This window comes from Lepisosteus oculatus, chromosome 8, assembly GCF_040954835.1.
Source record: "Lepisosteus oculatus isolate fLepOcu1 chromosome 8, fLepOcu1.hap2, whole genome shotgun sequence".
NCBI lineage: Eukaryota > Metazoa > Chordata > Actinopteri > Semionotiformes > Lepisosteidae > Lepisosteus > Lepisosteus oculatus.
The window spans coordinates 22,137,352-22,164,698 of NC_090703.1; the positions used below are offsets into that span (position 1 = coordinate 22,137,352).

The window sequence follows — 27,347 nt, forward strand, 5'->3', positions numbered from 1 at the left end:
AGAATAAATGTTACATGTTTAACACAGGAAGCAAGAAGAGAATGTTATTCTCTCTGGGTATTGTGCTTTGTCCTTACATCACAGCTGCTGCTGAAAATAAAATAGCTCTTTAAGTTTTATTTTCAAAAGAGAAAGTGTATACACGTTTAAATTGATTTCAGCCTACAATAGCACTGCTGAGTGTGAAGCCTGCCCTGTTTGTTAATTTTTCTGTTTATTTTGTGAAGGAATCAAATGTCTGAGCCTATATGCAGGAAATGAAAAATGATGAACAGAGTAAAACCTGACCACACATAATCATCATATTGCTGTTTCTGTCGTTTGCAGCACTGAAACAAAATATTTACCCCTAACTCCGATCAGACTGGAATACCCGTATTGACTTCAGTGTGTGTTTTCACAAAAACACTGGGAAGGTTTACTGATGATGGCCATGCACCAGTGTCAGCACTGTATACATTGTAATGGTGTTAAATATCAGCATATGAGAAAGAGAGTACACTGTTGAAAGCAGAAGCCATTTTAGCCATAGCATAGGACCTTGAAACTTAATTTTTAAGCAAGTGCCCAAATGACAGTAGAAAGCACAATTAGCCAATTGTTTATTTGGATTCAAAATTTGGGGTACCAGTCAAAAGTAATATACCTGATTGGTGTTGCTGACATAAATTACTTAATTAAATAACCTTTAATAGGTAATGTGGTACTTCTTAAAAATGTGTCGGAAAGTATAGATAACCAATATAATTGGCTAACAGGAATTTTCTCAAATATAGGAGCAACAATATTATTAACCTGAAAAACACATATATCTGTAAACAATGTGAAAGTGTAGTTTACACTTAACATTATGGGTTGCAAAAACACATTATTAATAAGATATACATTCTTTATCACCTGTAATACATTATCAGAGCAAGAATAGTGTGTTAAACACGTATAAATGACCTCTGCTAATGATTAATAACACGAAGTAACAAAACTATGATTACTCTCCTAGGGAAAGGTTTTATTTTTTTAGTTTTAGTAACTTGTTTGTTGTGCATCTATAAAATGTCATTTTCAGCCCCCAAAGTGTTTAGCAATTGTATTTGTACCCTCTAAATATATTAAAAATGTATGCAGTTTATTTAATTATCCAATTTTTTAGTCATCTGGTAGTTTCACAAAGACTTCAGCAGTTTCTAGACGCTTCTGGAATTCACATTGTTTGCTTCTTGGAATTAAGGAAAAATGAATGCAAGGGAAAAACACTCAGTACCACGTGAAGAACTTGATGCAAGATTATCAGATGTACCAAATACAGTGACAGCTATGAAAATCATAGTCCTGACATCCTAGTTCAGACGTTCAACTCCAATGGGATTGTAGCTGCATAGTTGTGTGTTCGATTCACAATGTTTTTTGTTTTTTTGCCATACGGCAATGGTAATTGAAAATTGACTTAAATAATTTTAATTTCACTGTAACTTAAGCAATTACTTCACTTGATGCATGAAACAAAAACATCTTTGGTTACTCCTCAGTCTAAACCTGTTTTGATAAGCAAAACATGGTAGGTATGTCAAACCTACTCTAATACCTGTATGATGTACTATTTAGTGTTTACTTGGGAAGGTTTAGAAAGATAACACACTGGTTTTGTGGGAGGCTGGTAATTTGCAAATAGGGCAACATCAATCATTAGGTCTCATTTTCAACTCTGTACAGCTGTTTTGAAAAGGGTCTGCTTATCAGAGCTCTTAAATGCACTCAGCTTTGTGTTCTACAGAATGGAAAGAGGAGGTATTTCTAGAATAATTCTTGGAATGCTTTATCCAGTTGGTTGTATTGTGATTGCAAATTGATTCTGTTGCAGATTTTAAAGAGTAGAAACAGGGAGTATGATTATACAGGTAAATGTGAAATGCATCAATCTAAATAGGGACTTTAAACTGAAAAAAATAAGACCAAACACTGACTCACTTTTTTCTTCTGCTTTGCTTTGAAAAACATGTTCGTTCCAGTCAGACAGCTGTTGTGTGAATATTTACAGATGCATTTGAATAAACTCATCTGAGAGACACCTGTTAGCTGTGTAGGTCAAGGTGTTACAAATATCCCTGTTTAGCCTCAGGCACAGCTTCACATTTGAAGATATTTATCCCATCTTACTATTTTACTTTCCATTTCAAAGCTCAACTATTACAAGAACATAAGACACTGTTTCTCAATCGAGAAGAAGCCTGTGTTTTCTAGTTGCTTGTTCTCAATCGCCAGTGCAATTCATGCATGTAATTGAGACTTTTTCCGCACTTAGTCCTTAGTTTCATAGTCCTATGAAAGTCCAAGTTAAGCTATATTATTTCAGCACACAGACCTCTAAGCAGTCTCTCCTCAGCGTCTTAACTAAGAAATTGTCCCCTTATTTCTGATTGAAAAGCTTTCCATAGATAACCAACAGATTATGAACAAACATAGGTGGGAATGATAATGTATCAAATACTTACACAATGAGTGTTTTCTTTTTTTTCCTTCTCCTTGAGGTCCAGTTGGCTACATTTCGGCTCACATTGTACATCTGAATGAGGGAAATTCAGAAACTGGAACAGGGTTGATGTCAATTACACATTCCATACAATGTTGAATGAGCTAAAAGAAATTAACATGTTGGGTCGTACAGAATAAGTGACAACTATTAATATTGTAATTGCCAATAATGGTTATGACAATACTTCTTATACTAACAAAATGAATATACTGTATTTATGTGACTTACACAGTACTTTGAAAATTAGAATACAAAGCCAGTGACCAATGATTTTTCTTTCAAAATGTTGTATTTAATTATTGTCTGTTGAACAATCTCAAGTAATAGTGAATTTTGCAGAAAAATGGATATCCATGGAGAACTACTTATTTTTGCTTGTTTTAGAAAAGAGAAGTAAAGAAGAAAACATATGCTTATTCATCAGCAAGCAAACTGCAATTCAAAAAGCCACTTATACTCATGCTTTACCACAATGTTGCAACTGGGCACTTAGTGCTGGTGATATTTTTTATGTTAAACTAGTATCCTCTGATAGTGAATTTATGCCAAACATTAAATTTAAGCTTTATGGATATAAAAATTGCATGTGATTCAGTTTTTTGGACAAGATTCATTGCCAACTTTTTATTGTTTTCCTTTCTTCTGCCCACAAAAAACAAATTTTAGTAACCAGCTTGTTGTTTGCTTGCCTGTATTGACCTTTTATGCTTCACTCTGAGCTCTGTCTGCTCAAAGAGCTTACACTCCAGCCAAATGGTTTCCAGTATAATCCTGACTGGTCGGCAACTTGGCCTCCTTTCAGCATCTTGTCCAAGTATTAACTGGGATGAAATGAGCCATTCGAGCTGCATAATGTCCCAGTAGTAAGTATTGCTGCCTTGTAGCTCTGGGGCCCTGGGTTCAATTCTGGACCTGGAGTGCTATCTGTGTGGAGTTTGTATGTTCTCCCCATGACTGCATGGGTTTTCTCTGGGTACTCCAGTTTCCTCACACAGTCCAAAGATAAACCGGTAGGTTAAATGGCTTCTGGGTAAACTGGCCCCAGGTGTGAGTGCAAGGTTGGCGTGCCTGCCCTGCATCGGACTGGTGTACCCCCCTTGTGCCTTTTGCCTGCCAGGACAGACTCCGGTTTCCCTGCATCCCTAAATTGGAAGATGCGGTTGGATGGAAATTAGTCATTCAGGGAAACTGCACCATCCTGTCTTTCTTTACCTGAGTTGGTAAAGAAAGACTCACAGCTGTAATTGCTGCCAAACATGCTTCTACCCAGTATTGACTGGGGAGGTGAATCATGATGAAATCAGCGTATTTTTGTTTTGACTTTGTCTTTGCAGCTTTTGTTAACTATAACTTTTGTTATAGTCTATCATCCATAAAGTTTCAGTTTGTGCATTCATGGTTTAGTTTTTAGTTTTTTTAAATATATGTATATTCATTATTTGTGACAACAAAACAGGACATTATTGGAGGAGGGCTGGAATATTGGAATATTTTTGCAAGGTGCTGTATTTCTCCATTGCTGTGCAGTAGTCTGTAGTCTTGAGTCTGTGATTTTTTTATTTATTAGCCTAGAAAATGAGTCATTTACTAGCTTTTTAATGATGTCAGCAAGCTGCTACTTTTCAGTGTCTGTCTTTGGGAAGAACTGACTTAAGGATAGCCTTATTTACTAATGAAGAAAAAGAAAGGTACACTCTTACTTAGCTTCATGTTTACTCCTACTGGCAATACGTGAAAATGATAGTAACTGTGTATGTGAATGTAAGCAATATAAAAGCATGCACAACACATTGAAAACCTTGTAAAATTAAGTATCGGTTACTAATTGTATAAATCACTCCGTTCCAGCATGTCAGACATATGATATTGAGTTTTAAACAAAAGTTCAATACCCAAATCTCGCCCACTTCCAACCGCCTACAGTACGTTTAAATATCACACTTGACTGGCTCCTTTTGTGGACCACCTTAGCCAAGCGAGTTACCCCAGTAAAACTCCCTGTTTGAACCACGTCTCTTTTCTAATTAGTGTCTAGCTGAACTACTGAACTAACTAGTGCTTGCAATGATGTTAAATGGATTTCCACAACACATACTACATATGCACCTGCAGAAACAAAACTCTGCCTTCCTGATGGCATGAACCATGCTCTGGGGTTGTGAAGAGCATCGCCTGCTAACTGGATGAATGGAGGAAGGAAAGCAGTCACCATGCGTTCTATGACAGGCACTGACAGGCACAGACACAAAACAATGGCACACACATACTTGGAAACAGTGCATTAAAGCTGTGTGTGTGTAGTTGTCTATTGTGCAGCTGTTAGTGGCCAGTACCCTGCGCTGCCACCTTCATCACGCTACCATCACGTTTTTTCCACCCAGTGGTTATGAGTTTGGTTTCCTGGCAGCAGGCCGGTCTCATAGGCCTCATGGCCTGCACCGTGATTTGTAATGCCGGCTGACATGATGCCCCTTCAGGTGTGTTTGCATTTTGACATGCCTCATTTACCACCTCCATCCATGCAGTATGCAAACCATGCATATCAGTCCTGTCTGTGCTGCTGTGCCCAAGTTTTGTTCACTTTTCTAATCGAATCTGTACACTGGTCAAAAAGAAAGGGATGCTGCAAGATTTAAAGAAATTTAATGTTACAGAAAATTGCTTCTGAATAATATTCAGTGTGTTTCTTTTACTAGTGTACCACCATTACTCATGAATGGCTTCTGTTTTAACAAAATAAGAGTTTGCATAGTAACAAAAAGAAAAGGGAAGTTACCTACAGTACCTAGAAACGTGGACAGTACAGTAAAGTCTTAATTTTAAAGCAGGTGAATGAAAACTGGTAATGCAGCTTAAATTTGTGTGAGAATGTCTTTCATTCCATTTTCAAACTGGGTCATGGGGGATCTGGAGCCCAACCATGCAAGCAACAGGTCCAAAGCAGGAAACATCCTAGATGGGATGCCACTCCATTGCAGGGCACACACAGATAGAGGTGCGTACACACAGACTTTTAAAGGAGCCAATTAACCTACAAGTATGTGTTTGGACTATGGGAGGAAACCGGAGCACCCATATGAACCTGGGCGAACATGCAAACTCCATTCAGATAGCACCCCAGGAGCTGAACTCAGGGCCCAAGTGCTGCCACTGCGGTCCCATGATGCCCATTACTTAAGAACAGTGTGGGATAAAGTGCAAGCATGTATATGAAGGATATCTCCTCAAAGCTCTTGAGAAGCAAATTTAAAAAGCCAAGTCCTAGTGATATGTGCTTATTGAAGAAGTTGAGAAGGAGCTAGAAGAGATTCTGGCTGACACATATTTGGGTCAGAATGGTATTTGCTTTCACCTAGAGTTTCTGCAGAACGGCAAAATCTTATTATTTAGTTGAGGGAACAGCTTGAGGTCTGTAAGAGGTGCATAATCACACAGAATAGGCACGGAATTCAAGCTATTGACACTAAAATAGTCATATATGAACTGCTGCCAAAAAAAGCCAAACAAAATTTCCCTGTGCTCAACCCTGGCTCTGTACATTGGGTTTGAACAGAAATCCAAGGTTTCTACACTTGCTTAAATATCTAGCCACAAGTCACCCAGGTTGGTGCTTCACCTAAGTGCAGACATTGTTACATTTAATAGATGAAATGGGTGTTCAAAAAAAAATTATTACTGAAAAGGTATGATATATTGTGTAGTGAATGATAGTGGTGATACAAAATGATACGAAACAAAAAATGCAGGGACTGGGAGAAAGGCGTGAAAAAATGAGAAAGAAAAGAGTACCTTAAGCCTAAATAAATTCCTTTTCTTGTTTGTGAAGACCTGGTATCTTTGAGCTTGTTCCCTAGGAAAAAAAAGATAGAGTAGCTTTCTTTTTTTTTTGTTTGTTTTATCTGCAGAAGGTGGGTGTAGTGTTTGTTTAAACTAAGCTACCTGTTATTCCTGTTCTGTTAGTCGCAAGATTTGTTAAAGAAGGGAAATAAATACTGTATGTTTACTGTTTTCTGTCCTACTCTAAAGAATTTCTTGACTCACCAAAATATAATCTTTAGCATTTTTTAAATCTGTGGGTGGTCTTAAGAATGATACAATAGATTTTGTTTTATGTATTTTTTGTTTTCAAATATTTTTATTAGTACCAGCCTAATACACCTAATACACAAATTAATTAGTTATGACAATGTGAATGCTTAGTTTTCACTGTGAATAGATTGTTTCTTTGTAATTTCAGAACTAAGTGCATGTCTCTTATTGTGTTAACATTCAGAAATAATGCCTGTTACATGGTAGAAAAATAACTCTTTGTCATGTTTTGACAACTGTAAAAAATGGTGTAAAAAAGTTGGTTTCTGTTGCTATAATAAATGTATTTATAATTTACAAATAATGGAAGAAAGTGAACTGAGCAGCAGCATTTTTCGGGTTTCATGCTAGACATAGCCAGCTTTCATTGATATCATCTTTCATTTTCACCAACCTGATCCTTCAGTAACAGTTTATTTCAGGAATCACCTGTAGACCACATTTTTGTGCTTCACAAATGACAGACTAACATGTTGCAAATGATTGGAAGCCTCCATCTGAAGCCTGGTAAATATTAATCATTGATAGTGATAAATAATACATACCCTATATGGAGTTAAAAAAAATAGGAAGAGATCAGCCTCAAATCTCACCCACTCATGCTTCTTGTTGACTCACACACGCATTATGTTTTCATATCCCCTCCTCCACCTGATCTTCACCTTCTCTGCAGCTCCCTGGCTCATTCTTCATTAGAGGGGAGGAGGGGGGTCTGACAGTCCTGTCTTTATGAATGGGTTGTCATTCTCCTTACCCTGGTGTGTTATAAATAAAGCTCTCTGTAGAAATAATACTTATTCTCTGCTGTAGAGTTTGACTGGACTAAAGAGATGTGTGTTAGAATCATTCATACCCCAAAACCCCTGAAACCTCCTCTAAATATGAAGTCATCTAGTCTTTAACGTGCATTTCTTATAAAGTAACCAACAGTCCTTCAAATTAAACTCTGTTTCCTTGAGCATTGTACAGTTGTACTTCGGTTGCTATTTATTGCCCTTTTCACATATTTGGGTAATAAAGAAAAAGTTGATTAATCTACCATTTCTTTAGGGATCAATATTAGTTCTAATTTTGAGGTTATTAAGTTCACACAAGGGTTTTCACAGAAACATAAACTGACCATGAACTGTCATAATCATCAAGGATTGTGGATTGATTGAAGGCCTTTGTAATAGCTATTGTAATATGTAATTTAGTATTGTAACATGTTGGAGTTAAAGAAAGAATGAGGAAGATGGTCCTTAACAAACTATAATGCCAGCCTGAGCTAAAAGTGTTAGATAGTTACAAAAGTTTTTTTTTTCCTTTATTTCTACAGGATGTTGGGATTTTACAAGGGGATATTGCCCCCGATCCTAGCAGAGACTCCGAAAAGAGCTGTAAAGGTAAAACCTGCTTTTTTTACATAGTTTGAGAATGATGTCACAGGTGAGCACACTATTCTTCAGTGATGTATTTCAAAGCAAGTTGTTCCATTTACATTTTATGTATAATTTCAAACCAACAAGAAAACGTTTAAAGTAAAGGTGTTCCTTGGACCACTAGCAACCCCAGCTGACTGCTGACAGCTGACTCTAGATCATTCTGTCCCAGAGTTAATTTTGCTAACATCCTTTTCACAAACAAAATGACTATTTTCTACCTACCTAATTAAAACCAAACACTTGAAATAATGGATAACAATACCCAAAAAATTACACCACTACTTCTGGGCATTATCTTTAATATGAGGAGAAAATTGGCAAGTTGAGTGCCAATTATTTTAAAACAATTCTATAACTTTTTAGCACCCACTCTGAGGGACTTCTGACTGGTTTATCTGGTCGGGCTAGTGCTAAATTCTCATCAAAAGACATAACAGTTTCTTGAGGTTTAGTGCTTTTTGAGAAATCGAAGAGAGTAGAAGTGGCTAAGATTTTCTCAGGCCTGGTTAAAGTTTTTGTATATTCAAGTTTTTTTGTTTAGGTTCTGAGAGCACGGAGCACATGCATTTTCCCATATAGTATGATTGAAAGATGTACAGTATTTCACTCAGAGCTTGGAACATTGTTGAATATTCTCTTTGAGTGAGGAAAAGATTTCCAGGCCTGATATCTCTGCTATGTTTAATCTGTGTTTGAATTTAAAACATGAAAATAACTTTAATAAATAAATATCAAATGTGCTACTGCTCTACATAAAAAAGGAGCTCATTAATCTAAATACATTTCCTGGTGTTAATTTCTTGTTCAGGCATTTTAGAAGTAATATTTAGAGCCCAACACTATTAAACCAACCTGTTATACTTTGCTGTGCATTTATATTTATTGTGAAATTCTTTTTCTTACAAAACACTTTGCAGTGGTTGCTTTTAAAAGAGCTATTCAAATATTCTTATAAAAAGAAGATACTTGAATTGCTCCTTTATATTACATTGGGTGTAAAAAAAGTAGTGTAATAAGATTAGACCTTTATATATACTTTTCATTTTTCATTATATACTTGTTATATATGCGCGGAGTGAACGGAACCCCTATAGTTTCAACAACTGCTGAACATACACTATTCACCACAGTTGGATTCTAAATACAAATATCATTTGCTTCCCTAGGAGTGATTTTTTTTTTGTCAGGGGGTATTATGTTTCTTCAAGAAGCAGGTTTCCAAGAATTTGTCCAGATTCCCATTTCTCCCAGGTCAGGATTTGGCAAACCCCACTCTTGATAGATGATGGCCACTTTTATCCTGGGGACTCACCCGGCAGTGCTAAGAGAAGCCTGTTTGCAGAAGGAGTTGGCAAGAATAGGATACTGAGTACACTTCCTGTAACTGACAGATCACACATTCTGGTTTCCTTTTCCAGTTCTTCACCTTTGAACAGTATAAGAAGTTATTGAGTTTCACCCCATTGTCCTCTGGATTGGTAAGTAATAAATACTCTTGGTGCCCTGTCTTTTCTTTACTTGACAAACAAGACGTTTTGTGTGTGTGTGTCCAGTAGCGAGTTTCAGATGCAGCAACTGGGGGTTTCAGGAGGCACAAAGTAGAATGTATTTAACTGCTAAGGTCTTGACCCAGATTTGGTTGTTGTTTTTTTTACTTTTTAAAAGAATGGACACAAGGGCACTAAACATTATGCTATCTTGAACAAAAAAAACAATTGTACAGCTGCTGGGATTTAAAACTAAGAGCTTAAAACTTCTTTTTTCGCATTCTAAAAATTGCAGTTTTCTCATTTTCTCATAATAACAAATCAAGCTCCATATATAATGAAACACTGAGGCTTTAATTTCTCTTTTCTCCAAAGAACCATTGTTGGATTGGCATTTCGACCTTGATGTTTATTTAATTCACCACATTAAAGAAAATATTTGTTTAGATTTTGCATGCCACAGTATGATTTCAGTTTCTAAAACTCGAAGGCAAAAGTTGCACCATATGACTTGGGAAGCAAAGGCAACTGGGGACGTGTCTTAATTTCCAATAAAAGATGAACTGTATTACTTCAGTTTACATGACACAATAATTTAACGTAACTATGGATCTCCCAAATATTTACAGTATGTTGATACTCCCAAGTAAGAAATGCTGTTCCAGCTGCAATGCTTTCCTTTCATATCCATCTTCTTCTCCATAAAAGATTCATGGAGATTCATGTTTGTACCCCCTGTGGAGTATTCAGCATGAAATACTACTCTTATGCAACATTATTAATGTTCAGTAGAAAAAATGTTTAATTAGCACATAACCTGACATGTTTGTATTGTGTGCAATGTTTGTAGACTGGCAGAGCAAGGATGATTTATAACAACACAAGAAGTTAATAATCGCTCTATAAATACTGTGCTGCATATTTCAGAGGGAACTCAGTAGGTATGACATTAAGAACAAAGCAATGTAAACAGTTATGTGCCTCATAATAAAGTTTGCCATTTAGTATAACAGTGTGCTCTGAATGAGTATGACTGACCTACCACAATCTCATTATATTAACTGCCCTCATCAGTACAGAAAGTATTCATCTTCTACGAAACATACTAAGAGAAGGTCTCTTATCAAAGTCCTGATTATAAGCATTTTCTCTCCTTTTTAAACAGTCCCATTTGATACATGTTTTTTTCTCCCCAAGACGATTCAGCATCCTTCCACAGTGCACTGCAGTCCAGGACAGTCTTCCCTTTGTTATGTGGATGAGGAAAAAGATCTAAATAGTTTACATTTGACACAACCTCCCTGAAATTTTTAAAATGCCCCTAGTTTTACAGCCACCTCCGAACTAAGAGGGTATGGTACGTTTTAAACCACAAAAAACTAGAGAGAAGCTTAAATCTGCTGTTGATATTTTAAATATAACAGATAAGAGAGGATCAGTGAGATGGTAAGTGCCTTCAAATATTTACTAAAGATCTAGTGAGAACTATAGTTCTCAGTTTTCCACAAGTTAGTAATGACAGGCCCAGCCCAACCTCTCAGAGATCCCTTCCACCTGTGTCCCCACAGTGTGCTCTTAAGTTACAGTGCTCCAAAAAAACAAAGGCACAGAGAAAATGGATTAGAAATAATTACCATAGGAGAACTACGTATATGCTTTTCAGCTGTATCCTGCTTTGTAGGACATTCAACAGATCCACTTTAACTCAACCTCTTACATTATCATGTCTTCTCTCATTCTACTCAATACCTTTTCTGTTCTGACTGTGATATAGCCCATTCGATGCACTTGAAAAAGACCTGAAAAAAGCTTCCTAACATCCCATTCCCAAAGCAAATTATGTGCGAAAACAAAATAGAGATAATATTTTCCAGGTTTGCTCTGTGTGTGGCACAGCCATGTGGTGTTCTGAAACATTGTTCAATTACGATGAATCTTCAGCTGACTGTGACATTACCTGTGACATTATTAATTATAGATTTAACTATATATATATTATTAATTTTCAATTGGTCTGCAATCTGTCATCTCTTCAGTTTGATACTCAACATGCTGCCCAAAAGTGTAATTTTTTCATTTCCCAAAGGGCTCACCACCCATATGGTGTGATGCGGGCTTTCACAGCTCATGTTTGGGATGGTATTGGTTTATTAAGAGTATTCTGAATGTTACAAATAAAACAATGACAAATATGGTGCATTGCAAATATTTGCCAAGCAGATCTGGTGAGATGGCCTGTTTTAAGTTTCCAGTGTAACCTAATCTGTCTTGTTGATTTAAGGCCTATCTAGTTGATTTAAACAAATTCACTCCTGCTTGGAAAAAGTATTCTCTTCCTTGGCAAATGCCAGCAGCATTTACTTTTATTAATGGTTTCTAAGGAAACTGGCTTTCATGTTCCAACTTCTTCATTCCAGTTGTTCCTGCTTCTTCTTCTCTTACTTCTTCTTTTAGCCTTGCTTCCCTTTTTCGTCTTCTTCCTGATGAGAACAAGAATAATCCCTGTTCTTTATCAAAGATCACAAAGCAGAATAGCCTTCTGTTTGTAAATGAGGATGACTGTTAAAACACAGTTTCTTGGGAACTTGATTAAACTGTGATATTGTTCCCTGTGAGGTTTTTTCCTGGTCTCAGTTCAGTAAACCTACAAATCCTCATTGTAAAGAAAAACAAACTGTTTTCCGGGAGAATCGGTTGCTGTTTATTACTAACAGCAGTGCCAGAATTATCTTCTGAACAACAGCGCCTGCTTCACATATGCTCACGCTTCCATTATTTGAATTAATGGTTCAATTACGACATTGAGCTAGCTTAGCTGGATGAGGTGGCAGGTGGAAAACCCTGACCTGGTACTGTCAGAATTACAGTCAGTAATCAGTTTCTTACTCATTCACCATCAGCTCTTGCAGAGAGGAGAAATATCGGGCAAGATGTCTCTTTCCATACAGCTCCAGTTTTTCTCAGTGTACTCACTCCACTGTCCACACTGTGTGAAAGACGTCTGTGCTCTGTGTTCTGTTTCAGGCCCTGTCGGTGGCCGGACTGGGATCGGGCCTGACTGAGGCCATAGTGGTCAATCCCTTTGAGGTGGTCAAAGTGAGCCTGCAGGCCAACCGGGATGCATTTACAGTGGTAATTATCCAGATCTGTTGTGTGAGCGTACGGTTTTACCCCTGTACAAGGCTCTTATAGTGTCTGGCAGCACGGGTTCCTGTGAATTGTAACACATCAGGCTTCAACTGGATTTCTGTAACATGTTTAGACTATTCCAAAATCCTGTGTTTTTAACATTGAGAATGCTTTCAGTCTAGAACCCCTAAGCAGTGGTTATTTGTACTAGTAAGATTATAATAATAAATTAGTAAGATTTATAATAATCATTCTGCAAATACTGTAACACACGTTATTCAGCAAAGATGATTACATTTTATGTTTAATGCTGTTATACTTTACTATTACATTAAATGAAATGAGTAAATTACTTTATACATCTATAAATAACAGGACTAAAACTTAAAACACTAAACTGCATCAGTGACTGTAGTGTGACTTATTATTAGTAGTAGTAGTAATATCTTAACCTTCACTGCTTTCTTCTACTTATGTTTGTGGTTTTTATGCTAAAGTATAAGTATATAAAATGTATATGCTTAAAAAAACATTTTACTTTTCATTTAAAGGCAATTATTACTTTACTTTTATATTTGAAGATGGTGGACCTAATATTATTAAATTATTATAATGTAGTAGTTCATTTCAGATCTCTGGCCAATCAGATAATCTGAATGTCGGTTGCTGTGAAACTGAACCTTTATCTGTTGAATACTGCCCTGTGGCAGTACTCGCTGTCCTGGGAGCCAGCGACGGTGCTGTCCATTTAATTCGGCATTCTCTTTGCAGCAACCATCCACCTTTGCTCAGGCTCGGTACATCATCAGCGCTAATGGGTTTGGGTTGAAAGGCCTCAACAAGGGGCTGACATCTACTCTGGGCCGCCACGGGGTCTTTAACATGATCTACTTTGGGTTCTACTTCAACGTCAAGGATATGATCCCTGCCAGCCAGGTAAAATGCACCCAGACTTCCTTTTTTTTCCCCTTTAGGTGTCCTGTTGTTCCCCATTTCTGAGTCTGTGCTGCGGTGCTGAACCAGGAGAATTATAGTTGCAGGGACACTGTGTTTACATATATTAATTTGTACTCTGCTAGAACATGTGAACAATTTCCTGGAACCAGTAAAAAGGATCCAGCTTTTATCCTTGAAGGAATTACCCTCCTGAAAATCATCAGAATAGCTCCTATTGAACACAAATGGGAACACCTTCACAGATAGCCTATTAATAACCCAGGTAGAGTGTCCATTCTGCAAGAGAGAGAGAGCTGAGCCACAGTACAGAACAGGCTGTAGTCTGAAAGCCTTGATGCGTTACCTGATCAGTTGAGAGGTTATGTGTTCCTAAAGTAGTACAGATCAGTCAAGTATCACAGGCTTCATATGTAATATTTCTTGTGTTAATGACTTGTATTTCCAATGTCAATGTCTAATGTGAGCTGTTCATTTTGTTCTGATGGGCAATTGAGCATGCTCTGTAATATAGAAAGGTTGAGTGGAGATACAGCAGGTTCCGTGTAGAAATTAGGTGATTGTTTAAAAAAAACACCACAAAGTGACTTTTCACTATGAAAATAAGAACATACACAACAATAAAAGTGCATACATGGATTTTCAAGTGTTTCAAGTGCATATTCAAGTTTTAAAGAACACATTTCTGAGGGTTGTAAAAAACTTTATTAATTATGTCAATATCTATTATTAGTATGTTTATGCACATATGAATATATATACATTGCCTTCAAACAAAGCTCCTTTATTGAAGTAAGTTGTCAGATCATAGAGACAATATAAATAGTACATTCCTATAGAAAAATAACCAACGTAAGTGTATAAAAGCACAAGGCTCAGTAATACCTTCCTGTGTGCTCTTTATATATATATCACCAAAGGCTCACATTACAGATTTGAAGGAGCCTGACTTCTAAACAGACGTTAATTTTGTTTAATGGAAAAGTTACCATCCGCTTTTCTATATGTATAAACCAGAGCATTAAATTGACTTAAATTAACTAATTGGAAACAGACTTCGATTTTGTTAAGGGGGATTACAGTTTAGGCATGGCTAAGACTGTTGCTTTTTTTCCTTTCTTTAACAAACTTGTCATCTACTAAGCAGACCCAAAACCTCATGTCCCCTCAAGCTAGCTTTCTTGAAAAACTTGGTAAAATTAAGCGCTCAAGCAAACATTTCACTAATACTACAAGCAATACTATTCTAAACTAATTGCCACTAATGCGACTAAAAAAATCTTGACAGAGGAAACAATAGTTTAGAGTATATTCGTTTAGAAATTTGGATCAAAAAGCAGCTTCTGTCTCTACTGAAATAATGAATTATATTCAATATGAAGGAATGCTTAAAGAGCATATTGAAAAGAATTAAAGAAACAAAATAATCAACCAGTAGAGAATCATGCCTGTAACCCCTCAACCTGGCAGATTGATTTTAGTACCACTGCCTCTCTCCTCTGACAGAAGAATGTACCATTCAGTGATGTGTTTATACAATCATGTCCATAACAAAGGTATGAATAATGCACGCTATAGTTAAGACCTGTCAAAAGCCGAGTGAAAATTATTTTTGGGAGGCTATAAAGTTCCAAAGACAACGTATACATATGCTTCTGTATAAATCCATACAGATTTCATTAAAATGTTAAGTTGCCTTTTGACCGTACTGCAGCTAAAGCTGACAAGATCGTTCAATTGCGTGTGGAGGCACGTAACAGTGACTCAAGTTGTCACTGACATTACAGTGGTGGCAGGAGCATAGTGTATCTGAGGTCGGGAGCTACAGTGCTGATAAAATCTCCTGACAATTTCAAGGTTGGCTGACCCCCATCTCCAGATATGAAAAGGTCTGTTTTGTAGCCGTTCCAGTGTTCCAGTCATTAAGAAGGCAAAGCTAGGAATTTCTTGCAGATCTGAACTAGAGCAGCAAGCGACCTATAATTTACAAAGAAGGGGGAGGGAGAGGTTGGGGGCAGGGTGTTGGGGAACTGCAAAAAACACAGCAGTCTGGGATTAGCTTTCCATTTATTTTACCATTTGGGGGTCTTGTACACAAACAGGCATTTCAGGAAGGCAGCAAGGTGGAAGCTCCTGTCATTTGTAAAATATTCTGGCCAATTAGCTAATAGAGTGCTTTGGATCTCAACTGTTTTGATACAGTAATACCCCTATACGATGTGGAGCCCAATTATACAAATTATCCCCATATGCCTCGCCAGTCTGCCTGTATGAACTGTGTTTATAAATCCTCCATGAGGAAATGTGAACTTCAGCAATTTAGACCATGTGTGAAAAGGAGGCCAATCAGATAGTCAAAGAGAGAAGGAAACACTAATATGCTTCGCTACCATAAAATGGCTGGGCTTTCATCCAGGCTTTTCCATTAATTCTCTCTCTTTTTACCGTGGCACTGGGTGGCGTGGAAGTGAAATGGCCATTTCCATTGAAACTGCACCATCAGAGAGAGCTTGCACAGCTGCACACGTCTTGTCCGGGTTTTTCCAACGGTGAAGAATTGCAGTGTGCAGTAGTCGGCTACACCACTTCTTTTGTAATAATTTCTGCTTTGAGTTAATTACTCGCAGCCAGGAGTGTAGTCTAAAAGGGCAAACAACCCTCTAATTTATTGACCTCCCGACAACTGTATGCATTGATTCCTGTTCTTTCAGTAATTTCAGTATAATTACTTCTCCTAATCAGAAATTTGCTCTTCTGAGAAGAGAACCCATTGTCTGTGGTACTCACACCTTATCAATTTTGTGGCTTAAGTTTTGTTTGTTGAAAACAGGTTAGAATCCTTTAGTTTATTTTTGCTGATAATTTGCAAAGTTTTCATTCAGAAGTCACCCAGGGTATTTAATTCATTTAAACATCTTCCCTCTTTTGGATTAAGGAAACTAAAGTGTATAATGTTTCAAAAGGCTCTGATTTTTCTTCGTAGAAACCAGTTCCTGACAATATGTGATTCTCCTTTCTTTTTCTCAAGTGCCCAAAAAACCCACTGAAAGTTGAAATTTCATTGCTTCAACTGAGCAGTTTTCCCTTGTCGGCCCAAGACAATCACTAAAGAAAATGAGCTCAATTCAACCACATCACACCAACCTCTCCTCCACCTTACAGGATCCAACCTGGGAATTTTTGCGGAAGTTTGCAATTGGACTGGCTTCTGGAACCATCTCTTCGTGTGTCAACATTCCCTTCGACGTGGCCAAGAGTCGCATCCAGGGTCCCCAGCCTGTCCCTGGCGAGATCAAATACCGGAGCTGTTTTCAAACCATGGCCCTTGTCTACAGAGAGGAGGGGTGAGTCCTGTATTCCGAGATCAGGTTGAAATTTGTCACTGTCCTTGTCTCGGAGCTGAGACTGGATCTAGACATCGGGCCATCTAGGCACATAAAAAGTCCTATCCCTTCTGGAATGTGACTGGCTTACTCCCTTCCCTGGGCCAGGTTCAGACTTACTACCTATTGCTCAGATCTTGTCATGTTGGGCTAAACACATGTGTTATCCCCACACCCATAACCAATTCACAGTGCACTGATTCTTTTTAACAACCTAACCACTGTCCTTCTCACTATAGCAGCCATATCACCCTGGAACTCACAACTGGCAGCCCACTGAAGCTAAGCAGGTGTGAGCCTGGTCAGTACCTGGACGGGAGACCTCCTGGGAAAAACTAAGGTTGCTGCTGGAAGAGGTGTTAGTGGGGCCAGCAGGGGGCGCTCACCCTGCGGTCCATGTGGGTCCTAATGCCCCAGTATAGTGACGGGGACACTATACTGTAAACAGGGGCAGTCCTTCGGATGAGACGTAAAACCGAGGTCCTGACTCTCTGTGGTCATTAAAAATCCCAGGGCGTTTCTCGAAAAGAGTAGGGGTGTAACCTTGGTGTCCTGGCCAAATTTCCCATTGGCCCTTACCAATCATGGCCTTCTTATAATCCCCATCTATGAATTGGCTTCATTACTCTCCTCCCCACTGATAGCTGATGCGTTCTGGCGCACTATGGCTGCTGTCGCATCATCCAGGTGGATGCTGAACACTGGTGGTGGAGGGGAGTCCCCATTACCTGTAAAGCGCTTTGAGTGGAGTGTCCAGAAAAGCGCTATATAAGTGTAAGCAATTATTATTATTATTATAGCTTTGCCATATACGTCTGTTATTCTGCACAAATTACATAAAGCAGCTGGCCTAAAGCTTTCAATATGCATCAGATATGCATAATGACAATTGAGAATAAAATATGATTTCCAAACCCCCCTTATAGATTAGTGGTTGTTTAATGTATGCAAAAATTAATACGGTGCATTTTTGTGATATATGATAATAGCTTAAAGTTCATAGGACACTCATAGAAGGCATTTGCTGTAACAATGCTTAAGAAACCACAGAAATTAATCAGAAATGACCCTAATGGATTAATGGAAGGTTCTTGAAATGCAGGACCAATGTTGCACTGTGCCTCCAAGAGCACATGTGAGCCTTATCAGGTCCATACATTTTTTCAGAGGTTCATCTAGAGAGTCTGCATGGAAACGAAATACCACGATGCTGTTTAAATATCTGGACTGAATTACATTCATAGCCCCAAGAGGCAAAGCTCTGTGATCTGATAACCATGTTTATAATCATCTGAAACGTAATTGAATATTTTGTGGCATATTGAATTTATTTTATTGCAAGCCCGGAAGGCAGGCATCATGAGGAGAGCATTTTCATGTAGACTGATTAAACAGTAGACATGGTTCCTTTTGCATTAATAATATGCATTTAATGTTTTTCACTCAATTTATAGCAGGGTTCTTTCGGTCACACAATGTGGTTTCTCCAAAAGAGAATTTAGACCTAGATTTAGACCCTTTTTCTTCTGAGACACAAGTGTACATTTGTGTTTTCCAACTCATTCATACTGCTTTCAATGTGTAATTTTTGAAAGTAAAGCTTTTTCCTTAGTCTTGGTATACTGACAACAAAGTGACTGAAACACATTGGGTGAGGGGCAACATGGTGGCGTAGTGCTTAGCATTGGGATCTGTACTAGACTTGAGGTGCTCTCTGCGTGGAGTTTGTGTGTTCTCTCCATGTTTGCATGGGTTTCCTCTGGGTGCTCCAGTTTCTTCCCACAGTCCAAAACATACTGATAGGTTATCTGGCTTCTGGGAAAATTGGCCCTGGTTTGAGTTTGAGAGTGTTTATGTCTGTGTGTGCCCTGTGGTGGACTGGTGTTCCATCCAGGATGTATCCTGCCTTGAGCCCATTGTTTGCCAGGATAAGCTCTGGCTTCCCCTCAACCCTGCATTGGATAAAGCCTTAAGAAAATGGATTGGGTGAGTCAGTGTCTTTAACTGCTGTGCTGATTGTTCAAATGACTGGTGTAGGGCAGCAAAGATCAGGCTTCTGCCAAAATTTAGCTAAATACTCTCACTAACTATAAATATTGGCTAAAAAGTCCTTTCAGATCTAATAAACTGATCTTAAACCTGCTGGTATCCTTCTGACCAAAATCCAAAATAATATTATGTTTTCCTACCTCCACCTCAATTCAGTAATATTTCCCATTCTGTTTCAGACATTGTTAAGTAAATTCCTGGCCCTCAGGCCATTTTGTTGCTGTCTGTGTTTTACCACCCACTATTTCTTTTATAATTGATAGGTGTCTGCTTTGTTGATTTTGGAAAACAAACAAGATCATAAAACTCTCCAACTGTAAAGCCCCATGCATCATGGCAAGCTTGCAATCTGGTGAGCTGGTATTCATCTCCAGTGAAGCCTTCACTGGTGAGGTGTTCTTGGCACAGTCAGTAATAACTGAAAACACATTAAGCCTTTGACACGTGTGTATCTGTGACAATATCACCCTGGAAAACAATGTAACTGGCATCATCAGCCACATTGACTGTTTTAAAAAATGGGAATTGCCAGTTCTGTCTCTTGTTGTGGTATTTCCAATGGCTGTCGAACCCAGTTCCTCACTGACCTCTAAACAGACCAAGGAGAACTAGAAACACACTCATCTTATAAGTTGGGAAGATTTCAACTTTACTGGCAAACGGGGTTCCTGTTTTCAAGGATTTACTCTTAATTAAGACCCCTGATTTGTGGTCAGAATACAGTGTATATTATTATAAATGATGCTGATTAGTTATCAAATTATTGTAGATCCACCATAAGAATTATCAAAACAGATCCCCTGAGGGAGAATGTCAGTTTTCAGCTAGATTCAGTGTGCAAAGCACACTTTGAACGTCCTCAGTGATCCTTGGATCCCCAGTTAAAAAGAACTTGCTCCTCAACTAAGCTCTAAAAAGGTGTGTCTCTCCTACAGGAGACACGAGAGAAAGCAGTTCAAACTGTTGGGTGGCAGCTGAGTTCCTCAGCTGACTCAATTTCAGTGATGAGAGGCTATTTGTAAAACTACTGCCTGATACTGTAAGTGCAGATCTTAGCTCAGCACAGTGACAGATGTTACTGCCCAGATCTGCTTTGCAAGAATATGGCTGATTTAGCATGTGCGATTGGACTTCAGATTAATTCATCCATGTCTGTCAGGCACCTCCTAGCACAGGCATATTGTCCTGTGCCCTCAAAATCAGCAGGCAACCCCACTATGCCAAAAGGCCAGCCCCCACAATTCCCACTCCCACCACCATGACATCACCACAAGGGTCTCCTTACACTATGAGACCCATTACACTGAAAGAGTTGAAAGCTGGTCATAGTCTATGAATTTATCTGCTGCATAATGGATAGAGGCTGAACTGCTAATTTTGTGATGATGTGGGGCACAAACCAAGGCCGGGGGTTGTACTGTAGTGTGCGTGGACATGTAAATCAGTTTCTTTTTTTGTTCAAGCTGAAAAACCTTGCTTTCTGCAGCTCAAATATTGAAAAATGTACATACATGTCGATGTAGTTCAAGTAGGTAGCTGCGTCAGCATGCATAGGTTACAAAGGAAAAAGAAAAGGTTTTATCCATGCTGAACAGAGAAGAAAGGAAACACAACATTTCAGCTGTGGAGCCTTCTTCTCTTTTCAGCATGGAATAAACCTTTACTTGTTCCTTTTACATGTAAATGTGTCTGTCTCAAAATAACAATTTTCTTAGTAGCCGATATCTTAAACATACTCAGTGAATGAGTGACTTTCCAGAACATGGTTTGAGAATGCCATGTAATTGGGTGCTTTTGGGAATGTTACTGATGTACTTATAAATTTGCCTGTTTTGTGCCAGTGAGTTCTCCTGCTCAAAGATGATTCTCACTTTGCTGCCACTTACCACATGCAATGTGTTGACAAGCTATACTGCACACAAATCATCTATTTTGCCAGACTGGGCAGATTCAGATACCCTGGACTCTACAGTCACACTTGGCTATAGTATTTAATATACTGTACATATTTCTTTCCTGGCAAGATGCACAACCATGTTAACATTGTGTTCAGCAGTTTGGCCCCAACACTAGTCTAGGAGGGAGAATAGGCATGATTTGAATCAGCTGCTTTGTTGGTTTAAGTTGCTTAGCTGGGGGAACAGCACCCTGACCACAGGGACCAGGCAATCAGAACCCCTCCTTGTTTCGAGGAATGAACCAGGGAGCTGCTGCAAGGGTGAGGTTAGGGTGGAAGAAGGGTTGAGAATGATGACCACAAAGGGGTGGGCTCTGTAGATATTTCCCAAGAGGAAGTGGGAAGGATATTAAGGTTTTGACCAATTGGCTTAATTAACCCTTTTTACTCTTTGTTTAGTGTTCATACAATACATCAGTTTTCAATTCTATATAGTAAACTGTAGATTTTACCCCTCATCCCATTTGTTTTATATACATGTTTGTTTTAGTTTCTTTTTGAAAATTCAATAAAACTGTGGTTACGAAATTACCATTACATGTGCTGTGCCTGGCAGAAGTGATGCTAAGAAATTATCCTGAATTGTGGTTCAGCACATAGTATTTTGCAAAAGTGACATGGGATATAAATAAAAGTGAGAAAATATACAATTTAAAAAATTGTAGTGCAGAGAATAATTCTTTCCTGCACAACTCAACTTTCCTATAAGGTTTCTGATGTGTTTAAAGACATAATGTTTAACTGCATAAGCAAATATTGTTCTTCCTATTCTCATTTGTGGAAAAGCAACTTTGGCTCATTCTATGCATGAGCTGTTTTCTGACATCAAATGCACTAGGCCTGGATTTGGTTTAGTGGTAACCATCTCCAAGCATCAAAAAGTCGAGCTTGTTTAATATAATGCAGTCCGAGCTAATTAGTGTGCCCTATAGGAGCTCAGCATTTTGCAAGTCATAATGAGCTGCACAGTTCAATTTCAGTTTTTTTTAATAAGCCGGACGGTAGCCTTATTAAAGGGCCCTCACGATCAGAAGGGAAATTGTGTAGCAGCCGGAGATGGAAGCTTTGAGCCTGAGCTTTGCTTTTCAATATGGCTTGAAATGATATCAGCTTGAACACATTAGGAAACTACATGGTTGTCAAATAACTGCATACCTGCTCTTTTGTTGAGCAAATTTAACCATTAATTTCCAAACAAAAGATAAAAACAAAAGCTGAGGAAATACTGGAAGAAATGAAGAATGGGAAAAAATCAGACATACTATTGGTGTTTTTTATATCAGTGATGCATTGCAAGACATTGTCATTCATAGCTACCTGTTCATATATAGTGCTAGTATATACAAATGTCCTGAATTGTCTGCAGCTGATTTCTCATGTCTTTTCTTGAATTAAGCTATTTTGAGGGTTGTTAGTCATGGCAAAAAATGTTTTCAATCGCAATTTTTTAAAAACAAATGTTAACCTAATCTTAATTTTAAAATGCAAACATTATACTCTCTTTGTATAGCTGTAAAACTCTGAAGTCAACCTGAAGCTGCTTAAAGTTTTTATATTATCCTAATAGTATCAGAGCACCGTCTGTTTTTCAGATCTCCCTCCTCATTTTTATTCAAATGCAGACTTCACCAAAGAAACAGCCATCTAACAAAGCTTTATTTTTCTGTTGCAGGTATTTAGCTTTATACAAAGGCTTGATACCTAAAATAATGCGACTTGGACCAGGTAATACTTACTTTTAGTATAATGCTGTTCTTTAATGCTGTGTTGTCTAGAGACAGCATCTCCAGGGCTAGTTCTTTTTTACGTTTTTTATACCAGACTGTTGGAATGCTCGTGTCTTTAAGACTGCTAGATGTCTATATGCATAGGCATTTTCTCTGGATAGATTATTCCTTTAAAAAAGTGTCCCTCATTGAGCCACTGTCTGTCCTGACTGTGAAATCTGTTTGCTCAATCATATGTATTTATCTTGGAAGTGTGTAGTCTCTGCTTGGCGGGGAATAGTGCCACAGGACCCTGTTGGGCATACCTGTAGGACAAACTATGAAGGTACTTTTTCATTTGCAAATGCACATTTATGTGTCTCTGACCATCCTCATTATTCAGTGCACTGAGCATGTACAGTGTGTGGCTTTTATGATTAAATAGAAAAATTCAGTGTGGCTTCATAATACAACATTAATGTATATTTTGGAGCATCCAGCTTTAATTCCAGACTCCTAGAGGTGTAAGACTATCCTTTAATCCTTTAAACCAAGTCTTTCATTTCTGAGTTGCTGTATGGCTCTTTGTAACCATTTGAGGATTAAATGGTTTGTACATACTCTAAAAGTGGAAGAAGATGCTCTTTCTAATACTGTGCTCCATGTATGGGCTGATGTTAAATAAGGGTCCTCAAGAAAGTCCCAGACATCACTTCTAATAAGGGAGCAATGGTGCCCATCAGGATTGAAAGTGCAAATTATCACACAATAGATGTTTTTCCATTTCTCTAAAAATTCTGCCACGCAATTTTGCTTTCTTGTTGGAGTAAACTACCTCCAGACTTGATCGCCAGACTCTACATCACAAGTTTCATTCAATGCCCATTTTGCCACATGGAGAACCCCAGACAATGGATTATAGATTTAAGAGTACCTTCTGACAAAACTTTCCACTAGGCTGCAAAGTTATTTAAAGGATTTCTTATACTGTTGACAAATCACAGTAGCATTAAAGCATTTCATTAGTTTAGGTGTACTTTAACAACCTTCTCTTTTTTGTCCAGGGGGAGCAGTGATGCTACTAGTGTATGAATATACATATGGGTGGCTACAGAAGAATTGGTGAAGGACTCTCCTCCCGTTTGGAAGAATCTGAGACCATCCGACCAGTGATTTCTTTTAACTTAAGAAGATACCAAATTTTGTACAGCATGTTTTTTTTCTGGCCCTCACACATTCTCACATTGTCTTTCGTTATCGAAGTAACATGCGCATAATCTGGAAACACATTATTTTTAAACAAAGAAATGTCATGCCAGATTTCATGATGTCTTCAATCTGATCTCTGCATTTGAAAAAACTTTCTGCAATAAATCCTGATGCATCTTGGGTGAAAGTGGATAACCCTCTTGCATAATAAGAGTTATGTTAAAGGTTTTATACAGAATTGGACCATTTTCTTTGCACAGTCACGGCAGAATTCCTGTTTTATTGCTATTCTCAATGTACAACACCATATCGAACACAAGCATTTGAATTAATTTAATATAATTTTAATTAATAAATATAATCAAATTTCTGAGTTGACGCAGGTTTTTAAATGTATTAATTTTGATTAATATAGTATAATATAATTAAAAGAATGTTAATTATATTGGTTTCTCTGAACATAGTTACTTTCTACTAGTAAAAATGTAATTCTCTCCAAATTCTAAGCAGCACCTGAAATACGTACATTTTCACAATAATACCCAGAACTGCCCGAGTTTTCTCATTTCAAATAAACTCCTATTTTCCCAGAACACTTTTGGCCATCATCATGCTAATAAAACGACTTCCTCATCAATGTCTGGTCTGTTATAAAAGGAGAGACAATTGCTGATAGATGTAATGATACGAGTGTAACTACAACAGGAGTACAAAATGCAAGAATCCTCCACTATTTATATACGCTATTCACAAAAAGGTAGGGAGTTTTGGGTCTTGGTAAAAAAAAAATCTTTCCAAAAGGATGAGAAAAAGACCTCATTAGATAACAGACTTTGCTGTTGACAGATCAAGCCATGGTTAGTTATAATAACCTATTTGGTGATCACAAATCTCTCATTGCCATTATCAAGGCTCCAGTTCAGTATCATGATGAAGGTCAGTTCACCTTGCACTGAAATGACAGCAAGCACCTCTGCTGACTGATTGGGTTTAGGGTTCAATTGGCTTAATGTCTGATCTCAACCCTCAACCACATGATTGCCTGGAACTGGATGGGGTGACATTTTGTATGTGGAATTCCATTTACACGTGGAATCTTTTGAATAGGACCAGTGCTGGGATCCATGGGTCCAGTGAGGGGATAGTGGAGGCCTGAATGCAGTCAAAGCTTTGTTTCATGGGGGTTCCACTGTAGCTGTTGACTCTATTTGAGGGTTGAGACCTGTAGGAGAAACCACTTGGGGATGGGTAAGTGGGGTTCATGTGGGGCAAAGAATCGTTATTTTTATTTTTGGAATGTAAATATTTCTCCACAAAAAAAACAGATTTGTAGGCTATTGAACAATATACACCATCAATGCCAGTCTGTTATTGACATTTGTAAGGGTATTTTCTGATACTGACATTCTGGAATTTTATGATTATGGGGGTATATGATTTTAGACCCTATTTTTACTTTAAAATTCCACAATTGTCATCTTCTGTGTTTTGTTGGCAGTAATAAGGTAATGATCTTTTACATTTATGTGATTGGCTCTTATGAGAGATTTTTGAAAATGCAGTGAATGAGTTAAAATCCTGAACATTTTGTGAGTAGTATATTTACAAATTCCTGAATTACTCATGCTGTACAAACTAAAACTAAAAGGTTCAGTTGTACTGTTAGAAATGTATTAAAAGTTCTAAATGTCTTTTTAAGGAAGACTGAAAACACTTTATTGCTAAAAAAAATAATAGAAGCTTGATATATGAATGTGTATTTATGCATACTCCTTCTCCTGTCTATACAGTTTTAGAATTAAGGTTTGTAAGAGGGGACAAAGTGGATATATAATGCAAAGTGCACATTAGAATAATATTGTCTATCCATCTACCCATTTTGTAACAACTGTTACCAATTCAGGATCACAGTGGAGCCAGAGCCTGTCCTGGCAAGTAATGGGCACAAGGCAGGACACACCCTGAACAGGAGAACAATCCATCACAAGACAGACAGACACACACACACACTCACACCTAGAGCCAGTTAACCTACCAGTATGTCTTTAGACTGGTGGAGGAAACCAGAGCACCTAAAGGAAACGCACACAAACAGGGAGAACATACAAACTGCAAAAAATTACATGTTGGGGCATTATCTACGCCGGAGTGCAAAAACTGGAGGCACCCAAACTGCCAAAAAACGATATAATCTGATCCCCCATTAATGGGTCTCATTGGTCTTCCACATACTGCCACTGTGGTGACAAACCAATAATAATAAAATTATTGCTTATACTTATATAGCACTTTTCTGGACACTCCACTCAAAGAGCTTTACAGGTAACGGGGACCCTCCATCACCACCAATGTGCAGCATCCACCTGGATGATGCAACGGCAGCTATAGTGCGCCAGAACGCTCACCACACATCAGCTATCAGTGGAGAGGAGAGCAGAGTAATGAAGCCAGTTCATAGATGGGGATTATTAGGAGGCCATGATCGGTAAGGGCCAATGGGAAATTTGGCCAGGACGCCGGGGTTACACCCCTACTCTTTTCGAGAAATGTCCTGGGATTTTTAATGACCACAGAGTCAGGACCTCGGTTTTATGTATAATCCATAAGGACGGTGCCTGTTTACAGTATACTGGGGCATTAGGACCCACATGGACCACAGGGTGAGCGCCTGTGTTGTTGTTATGTTGTTGGTTTGGCAACATAAGTACTGGTAATTGTAATCGGCTGGGTAAATTAGTGAATATAACCGGCAAAATAATCTGGAATAATCAAATCAATTTAAGCATTCTTTACAAACAGAGGGTGACTAAAAAGCCAAAACCATCACAGAGTGTGTGTCTCACCCCCTCCTTTGTAAATTCACACTTCTCCCATCTGGAAGATGCCTCTGTGCCCCCAGGTGTAAAACCAACAGACTCAGAAAATCTTTCATTCCCACTGCAATCACACTCTTAAACAGTGCAGAGTAACTACCTTGTCTCTTGTTTCTTTTCTCCTGTAACACTTCTGTATTCTCTTCCCTTTTGATGATGTGTATTTGCCATTGTGTTGTGTTCGACTGTGCCGTAAAACAAATATCCCCTAGGGGACAATAAAGCTCGAATTGAAATTGAATTGAACCTGTTCTGAACTATTTACAGTACAGATGCTGGGGCCTGTACCACAAATATGAACACCTGATATGAACACCATCAAAGCCATATTGGGTTACATGAATGCTGAGAAAGTCAGAAGGCAACCAAACAATGTGGAAGAATTGCAGAAAGTGTTAAGAACATCATTCCACAGTCGTTCATTCATAAACTGTATGAGAATACGAGAACAAGATGTCAAGCTTACAAGTCAAATGTTGATGTTCATTTGTCCTTGTCATTCTTTTTGTAATAATTATTTGTGCTTATGTTAACACATAATTACTTAATGTAGCTTG

General features: G+C 38.1%; 1 protein-coding gene across 1 annotated transcript in view; it reads left to right on the forward strand.

Moving 5' to 3' along the window:
* slc25a21 (solute carrier family 25 member 21) overlaps positions 1-27,031 on the forward strand; it is a 198,069-nt gene extending 171,038 nt beyond the window's left edge. The window contains exons 5-11 of the mRNA XM_006632667.3: positions 7,938-8,004; positions 9,462-9,521; positions 12,555-12,662; positions 13,431-13,595; positions 16,776-16,957; positions 22,675-22,727; positions 23,773-27,031. Coding sequence (XP_006632730.1) covers positions 7,938-8,004; positions 9,462-9,521; positions 12,555-12,662; positions 13,431-13,595; positions 16,776-16,957; positions 22,675-22,727; positions 23,773-23,834 — 697 coding nt within the window. The 3' untranslated portion in view covers positions 23,835-27,031. The remainder of the gene's footprint in view (positions 1-7,937; positions 8,005-9,461; positions 9,522-12,554; positions 12,663-13,430; positions 13,596-16,775; positions 16,958-22,674; positions 22,728-23,772) is intronic.
* The last annotated feature ends 316 nt before the right edge of the window (positions 27,032-27,347 follow it).